At 36.0% G+C, this 20,229-nt stretch overlaps 1 protein-coding gene across 1 annotated transcript; it reads right to left on the reverse strand.

Moving 5' to 3' along the window:
• Window positions 1-12,173: 12,173 nt before the first annotated feature.
• LOC113769161 lies at window positions 12,174-13,019 on the reverse strand. Its single transcript, XM_027313633.1, has 2 exons — window positions 12,885-13,019; window positions 12,174-12,803 (listed from the first exon to the last, which is right to left on the reverse strand). The coding sequence occupies exons 1-2, from the start codon at window positions 13,017-13,019 to the stop codon at window positions 12,174-12,176; spliced, it is 765 nt and encodes a 254-aa protein (XP_027169434.1).
• Between the last annotated feature and the right edge of the window lie 7,210 nt (window positions 13,020-20,229).

Below are 20,229 nucleotides of genomic sequence, written 5' to 3' on the forward strand. Positions count from 1 at the left end.
AAGCCAGATTCCGATTTGCATGGTTGTGTCATTCCTATTAGGTTCAAACATATGGATGGAAGCTCCAAGAGTTCACCCGTGTTCTTCTTAGCATCAATGCAAAGAGGCAGTAGTCCATATTCAGAGGTGAAGGGGAAGGAGATTTTTTATGACATTTCTTCTAAGGGTTTCTAAGCATCTGAGGGATAAATCTCTTGAAAGGATTGTAGAATTAGAGATTTGGGAGTATAAGGTACTCTTGTGGAATAGGTATCACGGGCTACATCCTTGACGACGACAATGAGAATTTGGAATATTTCTTTCCTTTTGCCTTAAGATTTCCTTTGGTCTGGAGTTCTGCTGGGCGATGAAACCGAAGCAACACAATAGGAGTAGGTTTGGGAGGATTGGCTGTGGGTTGGGTCATCTGCGACATCTATAAGGGAGGGTATCAGAATCTGGCAATGAGTTTAGAAAGAAGGGCAAATAGGTCGGGGTCATTTGAGACTGGACCTATATCTTTTCTTTTCCACTTAGGGATACTTGTGGAATTGAGACACTAAGCCATATTTAATGCTGGTTTTAGGGTCTGACTGTCCTGTTTGGGCTTGGACTAATTATTTAGATTTGAATCTTTTCAAAAATTGTGGACCGCTAGTGGATGAGGTTGCTGGACTTGGCTGGGAATGACGATTCTTAGGCTTCACCGGAATATTAGTCCATATCTCAAATTAGATTAGTTTGAAGATTTTTTTGGGGTTATTGTTTGACGGTTTTGGGCAAAAGGCTTGATCATGACCTAATCTTCCATAGGATAAGCAGAATGAGATATTCTTGAATAAGAGAGGTTGGATGTAATCATCCAGCTTGATTGAGGATGGCAAGGGGTTGTCTAGTCTAGTTCCAGTCTGAGTCAGGCGAAGCATACCCTTCTTGGTCTTGGCCTTTTTGTATCAATTCTGATAATTTTGCCAAGCTTGTTTCTAATCATGGTGAGTGCTTCTTGGTCATAAAATTCAAGTAGAAGATCTGGAAGTCTCATCCAAAGGGCTATTGTGTAATGCTTGGCTATTAGAGCATTGAAATAAGGGCTTCATCTTCTTAGAGAGATAAATGATTTTGTTAATCAACCACAGGCCACCTATGGAGACTGTTTGGAAGTCATTTGTATTGTTGAATTTGGTGGCAAAATAGTCTCACCTCAGGTCTAGAATGGTGAATTCGCCTTCTATCTTCCATACCTTTCTGATCATCAACTCAAACTATTTGAAACCCAAGCTTTTCCCCATACTTTTGCTATAAGGGTATGGTTCCATGGGGTGCGGAGCTTATCTTTGAGTTCTAGGGAAAAGGTTATCGATAGAGAGGGTTCGTTTATTATGACAAAGTTTGTAAAGGGAAGGATAGTTGGGGTTTCTATGTTTATTGAGATGGACTGGATGGCAGCTATGTTTTTAGACTCAGACCAGGGATTGACTTGGCCAAATTCAAGGGTTAAGGGTCAATGGGTTCAACCGGATTAGATAGGGGGTCGAATCGGATGACGTCATAAATACGTCATATTTATACAAAGCTATATATATATATCCAAATCACCACGTTCATCCAAACTCACAAAATTTGCAAAATAGAAATCTCATTCATCTTCAATCCTTGACAAATACAAATTCAAATAAAGCAACAAATTTATTCATAATACTTTGAAATAACACACATTTTAAAACTATTTAAGCCATGCTTCATCTTCATCTTCATCATCCTTATCTCCAATTTCATAACTTTCCAAGTTGATATCATCCTTCATCTTCATCCTTATCATCTTTATCTCCAATTTTATAGTTCTAGTAAGCTTTGAGTATAGAGCTGAACATATATCTAGAAGTTTCTTCAAAATCTCTAGAACACACAATGACAAGAAAAAGGAGCAAAGACTCTGAAATTGGATTATAGATAACATATATAGGCTACATCGTCAATCTGCAAACTACATACTTCATTCTACTCAAGAATGTAAAAAGGGTAATTTCGATGTAATGGAAGCATAGGAAACACATACTGAAATTGCTTAGCAATAAGATTAAACTTTAAGGGAAAGATATTTTTGACCATCAAATCCTTTTGTTTCCATCTAATATTTACCAGACTTCATGGTTGCCATCTATCTAATAAGAACATAAGTGAAACAAATGAACCTGTGAAACAAATGTTTATACTCATCTACTTGTCTAATTACTCAATGTTTTAGATCCTCTAGCCGAAAGGTCAAATCCAATATCTCCTCAAAATACACTTTATAATTATTTCTAGAAGCATTTTTCTTATATTTGTATGATTTTGCTAGGTATGCATAGACAAAGTCTACTGACTCTTCCATTTCCAATGACAAGTGGAAACATAGACTTGTTGATTTCTATAGGCTTAATCAAGAGTACAAATCCTTCAAGATTTCTACATTCATGTCCAAAGATAGTGTTAAGAAATTAAGGCTTGAAAAATTGACGAAAATTACCTATAGGAGCTGGCTGCAGTGGCTTGAACTTGAAGTCCGAAATGAAGGCTTGAATAGTGGCGGCTGTAATTGTTGAGGGGCTTGAACTTGAAGTCTGAAATGAAGGCTTGAATAGCTACGGCTGCAATCATTGAGGAGCGATGGTAGTGGAGGAACAATAACTAAGAAGGGTAGAGCCAAATAGGAGACAAGCTGGTGCTTGAGGCTTGAAATTGAAATCTAAAAATTAACACTAGAGGAGGAGCGGTAATAGGGATGATGAATTCCGGCGACAGTGACGACCTGTTGGTAGCAGCGATAGTGGTTTGGTGGAGGAGATAGGGTTTGACCCCTAGAGAAGAATGACAAAAGAGGGTCCCGTTTGGTAACTTTGGTTGGTTTTTCTTCTTTTTTGGCTTCTTTAATCGGTTAACTGAAGTTGGACTGGTCAAGAGTCAAGACACCAAAGAAATCGGGTTTAAGGGGTTTTACTGGTTCATTGAGTTTTATAACTTCTGATTTTTTACTATCACTCAGAGCAGTTAACTGGCTGGTTTCCAGTTCGACCGACTAGTTCGATTTGAGTCTAAGAACACTAGTTGGTAGTATCTGCAATGAGACAATCTTTGAAATAGGAGTAGACTAAAAATTGGGATAAGTGAGAGCAAAAGCTGGGTGGATTTTATGTGGTGGTTGAACGAGAAAGAGGTAGTGTTGCAAGTCTGGAGACGGGTGTATGGTGGGTTTGGTGATAATAAAGGAGGCTTGTGGGGAAGGGGGTGGAAGCCCTAGTTGTCACTGTCACACCCCATTTTTCGCAATGAAAATTGTATTAAAAATTATATGATTTTACTTAAAAATAAGCGAAAAAAGATCTAGATAGGGACTTTAAATAATGTGACAGTTTGGGTCCAAATTTTAGTCTAAAAGAAATTTTAAGAAAAAATAGGAGTCGCCACTTGGTATTGAGTTTGGATGTACCAAATCACCCAAAAATGTCTTTGACAAAAATAAAATAAAATAAAACCCTTTTCGGCAACTCCAGGTTTTTGAAAAACAAGAGAAAATGAGTCGGGAGTCACGGTTGAAGAAAGGGAAGGCAAAGATTCGATTAACTCGGATCTAAGGCACCCTTTCAACCTAGTCTAAGCTAGTTGTGAGATTTAATCAAAAATTTTCCTAATCTAGCCCTTAAATTTATCACGTTTGAATGTTTCCTACATGGATACAAATCTAAATTTATAGAAAGTATCGAAAGGGGCAAAATATCCATTCAAGGGTTTAATTGATACCAATCGCATTAATTGCGAAGGCCAAAATAATTCCTTGAAGGGGGTCATGAGTATGCGAATGATGAAATTAAAAGAATAGAAAAGAAAAGAAAATTATATACACAGGTATAAGTGATCAAAGGAAAAGGAATGCAGCATAATGGATATGGGAGGCAAAAACTCGTGATATAATTTTCTTATACAAGGATTAATGGAATATTTGAACTAAAAAAGTTATAATCGCCCATTTCCCATGTTTAAAAAGTAATGCTCCTAATCTAGACAAGCAAATGAACTAACTTATTTTTTACAATTTCTTAAATGAGGTACAATTCTAAATGATATGATTAACACATATGGAGGGTACGGGATAATATAATAGGAAATATCATGCAAATGAGAAAAGATCCTAAAATAAAAATATGCATGAAAATGTAATGAATGTCACACAAAGATGAATCTAACGCATGAACGATTTAAGGGTCTAGCATTAGACTAGCCCATTTCTAAAAATCCTTACTAGCGTTAGACTAACAAGTAAGCGGAGAGAGAAGTCATAACTAGTGTTGGACTAGTATGGTGACGCCATGCATTCATGATATATAGTAAAACAAATAAGGCATACATTAAAGCAATTAAGCACATAAGAGCACGTAGCACGTAACACATACACATAATATCTAGATGCAAAAATTTTAAAAAAAACGGATAAAGCACATAACACGTAAGCCACATAAACATGGAAAAACTTATCTATTACAGTGGGGAATCTAGCTACAATTTAAAATGGGAGAAAAAAATTCCTATCTACCCTATCTATTACAATAGGGGACCTAATTACAATCTAAAATGGGAAAGATATGACAAAATAAAGCTATTTATCCTATCTATTACATTGGTCTATCTAATTACAATTTTTTTAAAAAATATTATCTATCTATTACATCTTGAGGTATTTAAACATCTCTCAAATAATTATAAAATTAACTAAACAAACATAAGAAAATTGGAATGAACATTTGAATCAAATAAATAACAAAGCATATAAAAATATAAACACATAAGAGCACGTGAGAGCACATAAGAGCACGTAATTGATATTTAAATAATAATAGGGGTACCTCCCTTTTGAAGTGGTGACTAAATGGAGTCAAATTACCTTATTTATATTCAAAATGAACAAAAGAATCATGGCACCAATTTAATTGAAAATAATAATAATGATAAAAATACTAAATTCACATTAATAAGTCAAATGTAAAGAAATTTAAAAACATCTAAAAATTAGAAGTTAAATATATTCAAAAGTAACATAATTAACTATTAAAGAAAAGAAACAATTATAATAAAAAGAGTCAAAATTCACTAGGGACTGAATTGCAAAAATTGAAAAACTTTTGAGGTTAAAAATATATCTTTTCCAAAGTTTAGGGGTCAAAATTAAATAAAAGATAAAGTTCAAGGACCAAAATGCAATTAATTTAAGGGCCTAAGTGAAAGAAATTTAAAATTTTATAAACCACAGTAAAACTATTACAAAGATCAGGGCCTAAAGTGCAAATTCGTTTATGATGTTTTAAGACATAAGGCCATCAGCCATTTCTTTTTATTTGTTTGGGCCGAAGCGAGAGAAAATACGGGCTATCTTCATGAAACAAAAACAAGCCCAAGTGTGAAAATTAAACCAAAGCCTGGACAAAAAGCCCAAAAAAAAAACTCTAGCCCAACCGAAAATCAAGAAACAAGCCCATCGAAAAAACAACTACCCAACATTTTTCTTGTTTTTCCTTCTTTTTCTTTCTTTTCCTTTCTTTTCTTTTTCCTTCTCTTCTTTTTTCTCTCATTTTCTTCCTCCACTCAGGCCAGCTAAAGCTCCAACCACCGGCTGCCATGGCGGCTGCCGCCGCCGCTAATCGCCTACGAATTATTTTTTATCACAAAATTTCACCAAAATACACCCCCTTAGTCGATTTTTCGCGTAGAATCTGTTTTTGAAGTTAGTTTTTACAAAAAAAAATGACTCGAAGTGGCCAAAATACCAAAAAATATCCCAATTTCTAATTTTTTAAAAACACTACAATCACCACTAAAAATCATAAAATTTATACCAAAACACTCCATATGATTTTTACAACATAATCATGAGTTGAAATCAATAAAAAAAACAACAATATGACAAAATTAAAGCAAAACAGTCCAAAAATAAGGAAAAATTATTCCAATGCATTTAAGACTCAAAAACTCCAAAATTTTGGATAACCGAGCATTTTCAGGCTTTGTACTAGCTATAATCATTTATTTTAACAAAAAATATGCACAATAATAGGTACTTTAATTCGGTTTTTGATTTAGACATTTTTTCAAACACCTAGCATGCATATACAAAAATTATTTCCTTTTCGTTAATCTAGTTTATGACATTCCTCAATTTTCACCAATACAACAACAACCAAACCAGCGAAATAAAGCAACAAACAAGCAACCACACATACATTCAATCTAGTTAATTAAAAAAAAGATGGAAAAAAGGAAAAGAAATACCTCAATGAAGAGTTTGGTCCCTTGGCCAAAGTTTTTGATGAAATTGCCAAACTCTAATAGCGTAACCAATTGTCCTTCCTTTTTTGTGTTTAATTTTGTGGAAGGAAAACGTGTAGAGGGAGCTAAAATTGAGTTGGGGAGTTTTCTTTTTGTGTGAGTGTTTGGTCTGTTGGGAGCAAAAGAAATGGTCGAGAGGGAGTCAATTGAGAGGAGTTTTTTCTTCTCCTCTTGTCTTGAGAGGGAGAGGCCGAGAGGTGGTATATGGGAGCAAGAGTGGAGTGTTTGGTTAGTAAAATGATGATTTTTTACCTAATGACAAGAAACGTGAATAGGAACATGGAGTGTAAAAATGGGTTAATAGTGCATTTTGTGACAGCCCCACCTCACCCTAAGGCGAACCAAAGGGTTCGACGGACCGCCTGCCCAACTCTCGCCAGGACTACGGAGTCGAATCACACAAATCCAATATAGCACGCGCGATAGGACCTAAAGAAAACAAACAATTGGAGACTATTAAGGTGAGAACATGCTTACCAAACCATAAAATCATAATCTCAACTGAATACACTTAATAGACAAGGTTAAACACTTATACATATATTTACATCGGAGTCTTTGGCAAATTAACTAAACTAAAATACAAGCCAAAGTATTCATACACTTAAAATACGATTCGGGTTTCGGTTTCAAAAGAGCTTAACAAAATATTAATTACACTAGCTCGACCCTTTCCTCCAAGATCATGGATTCAAAGTTTGCTCCTGAAAGGAAAACAAAGATAACGAGAAGGGGGTGAGCTTACGCTCAATGAGGTACCAAAATAATAGCAGTCAAATCTTGGCATTTCACGTTTAACCAATCAGGTATACATGCCAGATATAAAATAAAGCAGTTAGATACAATGATTCAAATAGGAAGGATACAGGTGGCTCTCAGGAGCCAGATTTCCATAGCAGAACTTGATCCAAATCCGTTGACTCTCCGTCAACGTATATAAAACCAACATGTCTGTAGACCCCACTTTACACCAAATTTCGTCTACAAAACATACCCCTTACCGGGCCCGAACACCTCAACAGAAACAGAAGTGGTAATACTCGAATATACCGGAATCAAGAGTCTCAATACCCAAAAATTCCTAAAAACAGACTACCGTGGTTCGTTATTTAATCGACCAGACCCTTGCCGGCCTGACTCGAGTAACTAGTCACAGGTGTTGAGTTTAGAGGTCACAGAAAGGTCGTTGGATACCAGCCTCCAAATGACGTCCGAACAGACTCAGATACAGATAATAGATTACACACAGTAAATAGGCATACAGACAGACAAGAGAATGAGTGTGATAAAGTACACTCTAGTCTCAAACAGAATAAACAGGTAGTACAGTCATTCAAATCACAGATTGCAGGTGCAGAAACCAAGTTAAGCAACAGATGAGGGAAGTGGTACACTCACCAGTTCAAGTACAGGTACGTCAAAATTTTCACCCAAAGTGGCCTTAATCACCGTGAAACCCTAAGAATAACAAAGGTAAAATAGTTGAAGTTTCCACATCCAAAACCGAGTAAACGGAATGCACAAGTGAGACTCGATTACTAGTCGGGTGCCTCTCCAAGTTATATACGAGTACAAAAGAATAAAAATGTAATTTTTGAGCAAACAGATAACAGTTGGTACGAGGGTTACAAACAACCCCAAACCCCCTCATTCTACCACAATGCAACTCCAACTTAAAGGAATCAAACGGCCTAAAAAATTGGACAGCATTTCCCCCTAAATTTCCTTACTTTTCCAGCCATCATGGCTTCATTTTTTCTCAAATCAGCTCTAATGTCACACACAAAATAATCTCATTTCAATAGCTGTTCAATAGGCTCAATGTCGTACAAGTACAAAATCAAGTTAGGAAAATGTCTGAAAATGAAGTTTAAGCCATAAAACAAAAGACAGATTTGACGTCGCTTAGCGTATCGGACACAACCAAAGCTATGCTTATCGAATTGGTATGCAATTTATACCATTTCGAAGGTAAGATAAAGGGCTACAACTTTGATGAGGACCAATCAGTCCAGTTCGTAGTGTAACCAGATCAAAATTTCAAATTACAGAACCAGAATCCTACAATCAGGCTAGTTAACCATACTATGCTTAAACGACAATAATTTAGGCTATCGAAGTCTGATTGAGGTGCTTTCTGGACCGTTGGAAAACTAAGATATAGCACTACAACTTCTGTGTTTTGACCAAATGCTAATTCAGTACGAATCAGGGTGAACAGACGCGGTCAGATTGGTGAAATGTCAACACTGTCCACAGAGCTCTACCTATGGCAGTCAGGGGTATTTTTGTCTTTTTACATACTACAGTGCTCGGATTGAGCTAAACTTTTACAGGCAGCTATAAAACATTATTTTCTACAACTTTCATGTTTTAACCTATGGCTGATTTGGCCTCCATCATGGCCGAACACAACCGGGCAGAACAGGGTAAGAAGAAACCCTAAACTGGAATTTCCACACAAATTCGGAAATTCTCCGCAAACAACCGCAATTAATGCACAAAGGCTCCATTTAACACAATTTAGAGCTATCAATCCAAGGCCAACCATAACTATCATATGAAAACAAAAAAATTCCCAAAAATATCAGAAATTTATCTACTCCACTTTAATCCATGAAATTTTCCATAAAATAACCTATTTAGCCACCACAAGTTACTAATCTACCATTATTAGGAACAAAGAGTGAGTTTCCAAGTAAAATACCTTGACACCTCAAGAAAGGTAGTAGCTTAGGGGTTCTTCCTTCAAAACAACTCCACCAACCACTTTAATCCTTCCTAGCAAAGAGTTTTTATGGAGTGATTTGAGATGTTAATGGTTGGAACTCAAGATTTGGACAAGAATTGAAGTGGCAAAATGAAAGGTTTTCTCTCTTTTCTCTCTCAATGTGGTCGGCCAAGAAGGAAGAAGAAATTGGGAAATTTTGGTCAAATTTTTGGTATTTAGTAAAGGTAAGAAAGTTATGCAAGTCCAACTTCCAATGATTTTGTAACAAATGGCACCTTAGGGTTTCATTCTCATCCTTTGTCTACCAATGGTAATTTATCTAACTAACCTCTAATTGTATCCTAACACCTTGTAAAATAATATCACTTGATACAAAACTCCAACAAATTGTCAAAAATATATCGCATTTACCGCACTAGCGGGTCCCACATCAATAATACACTTCAAACTTATCATGAACTAACTTAAACTAGGAAAATGGTTTAAAAACTCTCTTCACTTATAAAATCTCTGGAAAATCGAAATAGTAGGATATAATGAAGAAAAATACACGCGAGGAAATAAAATAAATAAGATAAAATTAGGAAAATTTACGGGTCCTCACACATTTGGTGAAAAATGATTAGGATGACTTTTGATTTCTTGATTTGGTTTTTTTGTTAAAACCAACCTAAAAATAAAAAAAATTAATTAATAAAAAATGCACATTAAAATACAAGAAAAAAATAACTCATTAAATAGATAAATATTCAAGAAAACTTTAAAATTTAACAAAAATTTGGTGTTTACAGCTTGCCCCTCTTTGTCTAGAGTTTTGAAGAAATTCAAGACAAAGACGTAGACACCAAATTTTTATTTGTTTCTTCTAACTGTACCTGAGCTGAAATAGGCAAGCCAGCATGTGGCTACAATTATTGAACAAAATGATGCAATGATATTGTAAAAGACGTGACCGAACTCATGTAGAGTTGCCTACGTATCCCATTATGGGAATCAGGTCAAACGTAGTTCGAATATAAGTAAATCACAATGAAACAAGTGCATTGACCATATGTGATCTTTGCAGAGTTGAAGAAGTCTGAACTCTAAGAACTTCTATACATGAAACACAAAATAACTGAAAAAGCACAATTATTAATCAATATAGCCAAGAAAAGTAGGTTGTCATAATTAGAAAAAAATGTGCGGAAGGACGCGGTTACGCTCCAAGAAGGGAGGTAAAAGGGTGCGCGGCGGACGCTGAGACTCACCAACATAAAATTAAATGTGATTTTCAAGAAGAGGAGGTAGAAGGGTGTGCGGCGGACACAGAGACTCACCAACAGAAAATTAAATTTGATTGTCAAGAATTTAGACTGTTCAGTGGAACTGCTCAAACGTCTAACAAGTAAATGAAGATATGTTTGAAACCTAGATAATTGATAGGATTAAACCCGAATCCAAATAACTAGCAGAAGAAATGAAAATGCAAGTTTGGTACTATTGAACTGAAAGATTAAAATGCATGTTTCTCAAAAAAAAATGACAAACTTACATGGTGGACTTACAGCATTCTTGATTTTTCAAACTTTAAAAGAAAAGAAATGATGATTTTTCTTTCCTTTCTTCGGGTCAAGCTTGGAATCCAATCCTTTTACAATTTGCCTCAATGTTAATTGTGCTAGACCGGTGCTGCATCATATAATTTCACCCGTGAAAGAAGAAAATAAACAACTATGATGCAAATACTGCCACCACCATATGATCCCTTTGCCTTGAGAACCGTACAAACATGAGTTTCAATATCGACAAATTGCCTACTTAGATTCGGTCCGCAACCTTTCTCGGATCCCTGCAACTTTCTAGCATCAACTGTCCATACTTCATTATCATAGGACTTTCAATTTCATGACTCCTTTGGAATAAATTATAGAAGATTGTCTTTTGAATGAGATCCAATAAATGGGAAATATAAACAATTAAAAAATGTATTATTCATCATGCAATGATGCTGATATAAAATAAACAATGATACATAATAAATAAATAAAATAGTAAATAGAATAGCAAAACAAAATTGTTGAATTTATGAACGTGAATCCAAGGATCAAAAGTTGGATACATATTTAGAGGACGGCTTTTGATGAAGAAAAATGCTCCATCTGACCCCTTCGACGTCCTTCATTTTGGAATTCATTGTCGACAAAAGAACAACAGTATGAAAGAGATCCAAATCAACATAGTTACCAGCTTTCAGATTTCAGCATCTTCTTCTTCGTTGATGATCCTCTTGTGTTCCAAAACCCTACCTTCCTTTCGGGTTTTCACTAAAGTTACCCCCACCCCCTTTTTCTTTTTTTTCTTTTTCTTTTTTGTCTTCTTTCTTTTTTTCTTTTTGTTTTTTTTTGTTTTGTTTTGTTTTGTTTTTATTTTTTTATTTTTTTTAAGGTGCCCTATCAGGTTTTCACCTTGAGACATAGACAAAATAATTTTAACTCCAACTGTATCAATCCAGTCATGTTTTGAGAATTAGTGGCATCAGTGAGACAACTCTCTCTGACATGTTTCTGAAAAATTGTATTTATATCATTTGCCAATTGATTAAGAAAAATTTTCCTCAAACTATTGCAAAAGATGAAAGTCGACAACTTTGGACTCTTGTAATTAGGATCGGATGGAGTAGTGAAGGAAAGGTTAAGCTTTGAAAGTGACTCATATGATGGGTTTGTAATCATGTGAGATAGCATTCTTTTGAAAAACTTACTCTAGTCTTAGGTTGGAAAGAGATAAAACTTTGCCCCAATTTAATTCTAACCAAATTTCTCTATTTTTTCCTTTTCTTTTCTTTTTTCTCTTTTTTTCTTTTTCTTTCTTTTTTTTCAAAGAAACAAAATTGCCCCAATATAGGGTTAGTGATCTTAAGGGATTGGCAAGAGAAAAAGGAAGGTTGTTTTGAAAAGTCAAAAAGGAAAAATTAAGGATAGGATATAGAAATGAAAAAATGAGAGAAAATCTGCCTTAAATTCGTCTCTTGTAGTAATTTTAAAGAAAATTTTTTATAATCAAATGAAAAACCTTTTGCACATGTCTGCATTGATTGGTTGTGAAAAAACTTGTCCGTCCATTTTCATAAGGATAAACACTCCTCCGGGCAGCACTTTTTTAACAATGAATGGTCCTTGCCAATTTGGAGAAACTTTCCTTTAGCCTCCTCTTGCATTGGAAGAATCCGTTTTAAGACCTTATCACTGATTTCGAATAAACGAGGTTTAACTTTTCTGTTATTAGCACGAGCCATTCTTCGCTGATAACATTGCCCATGACAGATGGCATTCAACCTCTTCTCATCAATTAGAGACAACTGCTCATAGAGTTTCCTGACCCATTCAGTTTCTTCTGTCTGAGCTTCCATCAAAATGCGTAAGGAAGGAATTTCAACTTCTGCAGGCAATACTACTTCCATTCCATGCATAAGAGAGTAAGGAGTTGCACCGGTAGAAGTCCTGACCGTAGTTTTGTACGCCATCAATGCATAAGGCAGTTTCTCATGCCAATCCCAGTGTGCTTCAGTCATCTTACGAATGTTCTTTTTCAAATTCTTATTTGCGGTTTCAACGACTCCATTCATCTGAGGCCTGTAAATGACAGAATTTCGATGCCTGATCTTAAACTGTTCATATAACCCATCTATGAGGTTCTTGGTATTATCGGTGATCAATGTCTCGGGTACGCCAAAGCGACAGATAATGTTATTTCTCTAAAAATCTGACACCACTTTCTTAGTCACATGCTTATAGGATGCGATCTTAATCCATTTAGTGAAATATTCAATTGCCACCAGAATAAATTGATGCCCATTTGAATCAGGAGAATCACTAGCTCCAATCACATCCATTCCCCACATTGAACATGGCCACGAAGCAGCCATACTATGCAACTCTGTAAGAGGAGCGCGTATAACATCACCATGCATTTAACATTTGACACACTTCCTGACAAAATCTATACAGTCATGCTCCATAGTAACTCAAAAATAGCCTGATCTCATGATCTTTTTAGTCAGTAGATGCACATTCATATATGGGCCATAAACCCCACTATGCACTTTCGTCATCATATAATCGGTTTCCTCTTCATTAATGCATCTCAGAAGGCCCAAATCAGACGTTTTCTTGTATAGCACTTCTCCATTCAAGAAGAATCTTGATGACATTCTGCGTAAGAAACTTTTTGCAACAGAATTAGCATCAGGAGAGTAGGATCCCGTTTTCATAAATTCCTTAATATCATTGTACTAGGGGCTAACATCAAAGACCCTTTTCATAACCAGACAATGCGCTAGCCTATCTTGAAGTTGAATCTATATAGGTTCAATCACCAGTTCATCTGGATGTTGGATCATTGAAGATAGAGTAGCTAAAGCATCAGCGAAGGCATTACGAGTGCGGGGAATATGTCCAAATTCCAAATTCCTGAATTTGTTGGCCAAGTTAAGCAAGCTACAATGATATAGCATAATTTTTGAATCCCGAGTTACCCACTGTTTAAGCATCTGGTGCATAAATAAATCGGAATCATTGAATGCTATTAGATACTTGATTTCCATGTCCAATGCCATTTTCAATCCAAAAATAGAAGTTTCATATTCGACCATGTTGTTGGTGCAAGAAAATCGTAATTTGGCAGTAGCAGGATAGTGTTTTCCTTCAACCGACACTAAAACTGCTCCAATTCCAACTCTAAAAGAATTTGACCCATCGTCAAAAAATAGCCTGCATCCAAGATACTGCTCACTCATGTCCTTAATTGCTCCAATAAATAGAATTTCTTCATCAGAAAAGTAGGTATATAATGGCTGGTAATCATCATCTCTTGAATTTTCTGCCAACTGATCTGCTTTGGCTTGTCCCTTAACTGCCTTTTGTGTTGTGAAGACAATGTCGAACTCGAAAAGGGTCATTTGCCACTTAGCCATACGTCCCGTGGGTATCGACTTTTCCAACAGGTATTTTAGAGAATCAGAACGAGAAATCAGGTACGTGGTATAACTGAGCAAATAATGTCTCAATTTCTAAAGCACAATAACTTCTCTCAAGGAAAGAATAGTTGGCCTCATATGCTGTAAATTTCTTGCTCAGATGATAGATGGCTAGTTTCTTCCTCTCAGATTCGTAATGCTATCCTAGAACGCATTCAACAATTTCATCAAGAACAGACAAATACATAATTAGAGGTCTTTCCAACTGATGTGCATTAAGACCGGAGGATTTAACAAGCAATTTTTGATCTTATCAAAAACTTGCTGACAGTCTTCATTCCAACCCATTGGCGCCTTCTTTTTCAATAATTTGAACAAGGCTCACAGGTAGAGGTTAATTATGCAATGAATTGACCAATGAAATTGATATTTCCAAGAAAATCTTCACATCTTTTTGAGTTTTTGGAATGGGCATATCTACATTGCTCTTATTAAACAGGATCTATCTCTATACCTTTTTTGCTGACAACAAATCCCAACAACTTACCAACTGGAGCTCCAAAAGCACATTTTGCGGGGTTCAACTTCAAATTATACCTTTTCAACTTTCAAACAACTTCTTTAAGTCAACCCAATGGCCCTCGAACTTCTTGAAGTTAATTATGATATCATCTACATAAACTTCCATTTTTTTATGGATCATGTCATGGAACAAGGTAGTCATGGTACTCTGATAAGTAGTCCCAACATTCTTTAATCCAAAAGATATCACTCGATAACAAAATATTCCCCATTGGGTAATAAAAGAAGTTTTCTCTCTATCTTCTTCTACCATCAAGACTTGATGATACCCAACAAAACAATCACCAAAAGATTCAATCTCGTGTCCAGCAGTATTGTTCAAAAGAATATGAATATTTTACAATAGAAAATCATCTTTCGGACTGGTCTTATTCAAATCTCTGTAATCAGCACACACTCGCACCTCCCCAGATTTCTTAAGCACTGGCACAGGATTCGAGAACCAGATGAAATAATGAGAAACCATGATTATCTTGGCATTGAATTGTTTCACAATTTGTTCCTTTATGTTAAGACTCATTTCTGGTTTGAATTTACATGGCTTCTGCTTTACAGGTGAAAAATTTGGATCAGTTGACAACTTTTGAACCATTATATTCGTAGAGATCCCTGGCATATCATCGTATGACCATGCAAACATATCTTGAAATAGTATTAAGAATTCAATCATTTCCTCCTTCTGTTTCTTATTCAAATGAATGCTGACTTTAACTTCTTTAACCTCCGTCTTAGTGCCAATATTGATGATTTCTGTTTCTTCTAAATTCGGTCTGGATTTCTTTTCATACTGTTTTAAATTCCTTAAAATGGACTCAAATTCTTCCTCAGTATCGCTCTCATTTTGAATTTCAGATTGCATGATTTCAAGTTCATGAGAGATATCGAGGTTGCAGCCATTGAATTTCAGAATGGTGACATTCAAAGGGTCAAAGAATTTTATTTGTGGCCATCTGAAAATAGAATAAAACATATGTAATAAATAAATAGAAAATAATTTAAAATGCAGGAGAAGTCTTCCATTTCATTGGATTCAAAATGCATCGAAATTTCACAAAATGACAAACATATAGATATGATTGCTATTTAAAGACATATATAGCCCAAATCTTTATTTCCATTTCAGTAATTTTCTTGAACAAAACTATATTAACTGAAACGAAAATAAAGGCTCAAAAAATGAAAATAATTTCTTTTAACAAAAGATCCAAACTACCGTCCTATCTGGATATGAATCTAGACAAAAGACAATCCCCTTAAATTTATCGAAATTCCCTTCGAGAGGAAAGATAATCAGCAGTCCAATTTTGGATAGCTCCTTCGGTAATTGGTAAAATTCTGAATTCTCTGATGGCTCTTCATCACAAATAGCCCCGACAAATAATTGAGATAAATCCATTTCAACCTCTTCAACAGGATCCTCCTTTTCTAACAGAATCATCTCTGACGGGCGAGGAAATGTGTGATATAGCAGTCGAACATATAAGACAGTTTGCTTACTTCCTTTTCAACTTGTTTTTGAGCTTGCATTTCTCTTCTATTCTTAGCAGTTGGATGAAATTCTAGTCCAAATGTATCTTTTTCCGTCGGGATCTCTATTGGTTCCAAAATTTCTTACAATTTTCACCCAAGATCTTTTCCTATTTCATATCTGCCTCAAATCATCTCTTTAGCCATCATGATACTAGCCTCTGGTAAATCTGATTTAGTCAGCGACTTATATCTGGATACCCATCCCATGGAGACAATATCAGCAATATGTTGAGATGAAATTCGAGTTCTTTTCCTGTCTTCACCTTTGAATTTTGCATCAACGATCATGGTACAGTCATCCTCAGCAAATACAGTAATTAACTGATCATTCACAATAAACCTCACCATTTGATGCAGAAAAGATGACACTGAATTGGAAACATGTATCCAAGGTCTTCCAAGTAAAATATTGCAAACACTGGAGAAATCTATGACTTGGCAAGTAACTGAGAATTGAGCAGGGTCTATCTCCAATACCAGATCTGTTTCACCCATAGATTCTCTCCTTGAACCATCGAATCCTCTAACCACAGTTGCAGACCAGCGGAGTTTGATGTCAAGAAATCCAAAATTAGTGAGTGTGTTCCATGGACAGATATTCAACGCTGACCAATTATCCACTAAGACCCTCAACAACAGCTTTTCATTGCAGCGTACTGATATATATAAGACTCTGTTATGCCCAATCCCTTTTGCAGTTATATCATCATCGGAGAAGGCGATATGATTAGCAACAAGTACATTCCCCACAATGTTAGAAAATTTATCCACGGGAATATCTTTAGGCACTTGAACCTCATTCAGGATTTTGAGTAATGTTTCTCTATGTAACTCGGAGGTCAAGAGAAAGTTCAAAAAAGAAATCTGAGCAGGCATCCTATCCAACTGCTCAATTATTTTGTATTCACTTTTCTTTAGCATCTTTAGAAAATTCATAACTTCATTTTCAGACACAAGAGGCTTGGGCGTTGGTGATTTAACCTTGGCTCTGGATTGAACATCGATTTTGAGGTTTTCCACAATTCTCCCACACCTGGTAATAGTACATACCTTCTCCTTCAAGCATTTTTTATCTCCAATCAACAAAATAGGCTTTTCGTAGTTCCATGGCACCTCTTGCAAGTTATTAACAGGTATTTATTTTGGAAATTCAAGGATAACCGGCTCTGATACATCCCATTCAAAAGATGGTAGATCCAGAATAAAAGGAGTTTTGGAATTGTCAATCTCGAAAGGCCCTCCTTCTACTATAAATGGCTCCTCTTTTTCAAACACAAGCGATTTCAACTTTTCCTCAACATTATCATTAGTCATGGACTTTCAGCAAACAGCAATTTCTCATTTTCGCGTGGTCAGTCTCCATTACGCCAAACACCTCAGTTTTATCTACAATGTACTGAGTGGGATCGATAAAATCTTCATCAGCGATGATAACCCCCATAGTGCTCCTATGCTCAGGTAAAGGATTCTTACTGACATTCGGTCCCTGTTCTCCCTTTCTTTTAAGAAGGATGTCTCCAGAGTCAATCATATCTTGAATCTTGTGCTTTAGAGCCTAACAATTGCCAGTGGTATGACCTGGACTTCCAGAATGATAAGCATAGATTGCTTGCGGATCATAACCGGCAGGAGGGCCTCTGGGATAGAGTTTGGGAGGAACGGTGCCAATTTTTTCAGGTGCTTTTAATTGCTCATACAATTGATCAATCGGTGGGTCCAAGTTGGTGAAGGTTTGAAATTGCTTCTGAGTTTGAATTTCGCTGGTTTGAAAAGGATTTTGAATGGGGTTATTGTTTTGTAAGGTTGGTTTGGAATGGTAAATGGGATGGGAGTGATTTTGAAAGATAGGTTGTAAGGTTTGAAGTAACGGTGAGGTATTCAAGTGATTTGGCCGAGAATGATGGAATTGGGTAGTAGTGTAGTAGACTGGTTGAGAGGATAATTTAGGTAAGGGACAAAATAGGTGGGATAGTTTCAGATTCTGGGTCTAAAAGACGGGTTTTGATCCCATATAAAAATAATTTTTCCTTTTTCTTCTTAAACGGGAGCTTTTTTTCATTGTTGCTTTGATTCTGCAGAGCATCTAATTATAGTTTTAATGCAGACACATTAACAATCTTTTCTACTTTCACAAATTCATCATACTCCTCTAACTTGTTAATGATAGCAGCAAACGAACTTCCAGTCATGCGAAAGATCTCTTCAAGATAGGGTGGATCATGAGTCTTGATAAAAGTACAAATAATCTTCTCCTCAGTCATAGGAGGTTCCACTTTAGCTACTAATTTTCTCCATCACTTTGCGTAGGTCTAGTGATCTTTCGACGACTTTCTTTTCGTACCCTCCAATGTTGTACGTATCGGTGCTAACTCACAGTTAAATTCATATTACTTCACAAAAACTGTTGATAGATCTAACCAGGTTTTGATTTCTTCAAACTTCAAATTTGAATACCAATCCAGAGCATCTCCCTCCAAACTTTTCAGAAATAGACGTATAAGCAAATTTTCATCATCCACGGGTTTACCTAACTTGTTGGCAAACATTTTGAGATGCGTCTTAGGATTTTCAGTTCCATCATACTTGTTGAATTTGGGGGTTTTGAATCCCAACGGTAGTTAAATATCTGGAAAAAAGACACAATTCATCGTAGTCCAACCCACCATGCCTGCTCAATCCTTGATTCTTTTTCATAAATTGGTCGAATCGATCCAACTTTCTCAACAGGTTCTTCTCAATAGGTGCGGGTTGTTTCTCCATCGCCACCTTCTCTTGAAAAGCAGTATCCCACACAAAGGGTTCTGTAATATGGTGGTGGTGTCCCTGGAGGTTGGGAAGAATGTTCAGATTAGCTTGCGGAATGGTTTGAGGGATTTGACTAGTGGTTGGGTTCATCATTATGTAATTCGGATGCACATAGAAAAGGTCTTGATTCAGTCGAGTAAAGGTATTGTTGAGAATTAGTGAAGGGTGGAACGAAAGTTGTTTGGATATTAGATGTGTGAGGCAGTTGATGGTCTTGTACAGGTAGGTGATTATCAACAGGTTCTTGGTCATTCGTGACACCACCGCAATTTGTGCAGTCATTTCATCACTCAATTCATTAAACTTGCCAAACACTTCACTTAACTGAGCTCCTAAAGCAGTCAAATCGATGACACAACTAAGGCAGATCTATCTGAAGCTTCTGGCATTGAACTCATGTTTACACGTTGCCTCAAAACTCCACTTGGGGACCTGGTGATGATGGGGGTTCTACGGGTAACTATTGTGAAGAATACATGATAGTAGAGAAAAAAACAGATTCAAGAATGGATTTTTTGTCAAATTGCTATAATTTATTCAAGAAAAAGGAAAAAGACATGAGTTAGTAGATATTTAAATAATTCGGAAGCATGTCCTATGGGGGAGCCCTTTTTACGCAAGGGTCGGCTTAACATAATGCAATACCTTTGGGGTAAAATCTCAATTTCAAACCTGTAAGTGAATGTAAAAATTAAAATAGAAATTCTCATTAAATACTGACAAGTTCAATCATTTTTTACAGTTTCATTGATGGTTTGGCTGACCATTTTTACAAAATCCTCATGTTTTGCAAAATTAGTATGTTGAGACTCTCTAGAATTTCCTATACTAAGCTTCCGAATTTCTTCTTGAATTTTGTCAAATGCATCTCGTGCTCTCTCCAACTTTTCAATTTTTCTTGTCTCTCTCTTTGATTGTCAAGGTATGGTCGGCTACTATAAGTTATAATTGGTAATTCTCGAGCTCTTTCTTCAACTTGTCTATCTACTCTTCAGGGCTAGTGGGAGCAGACTGTGACTTTTCTCTTGCTTGTTCTATTATCAATTTGATCCACTCGTTATGTTCTGAAATGACCTTAGGTTCCAATTTGTTGATTTGATCCAAGTGTAGGTTCTCCAAACTACGAAGATTTTTTCAAGCTTCCAATACCACGCTCCAACTCTCAGCAACTGTGTTGAATCTGATATTTTCAATTTCTTGTATCATCAAAATTCTTTGTGGATACCCAAATTGTCTCATGACTCGTTGCGGAACATATGCGACCAATCCATTGGTGCTTGTTAGGGGG

This window comes from Coffea eugenioides, chromosome 4 (assembly GCF_003713205.1).
Source record: "Coffea eugenioides isolate CCC68of chromosome 4, Ceug_1.0, whole genome shotgun sequence".
In the NCBI taxonomy this organism is placed as follows: Eukaryota; Viridiplantae; Streptophyta; class Magnoliopsida; order Gentianales; family Rubiaceae; genus Coffea; species Coffea eugenioides.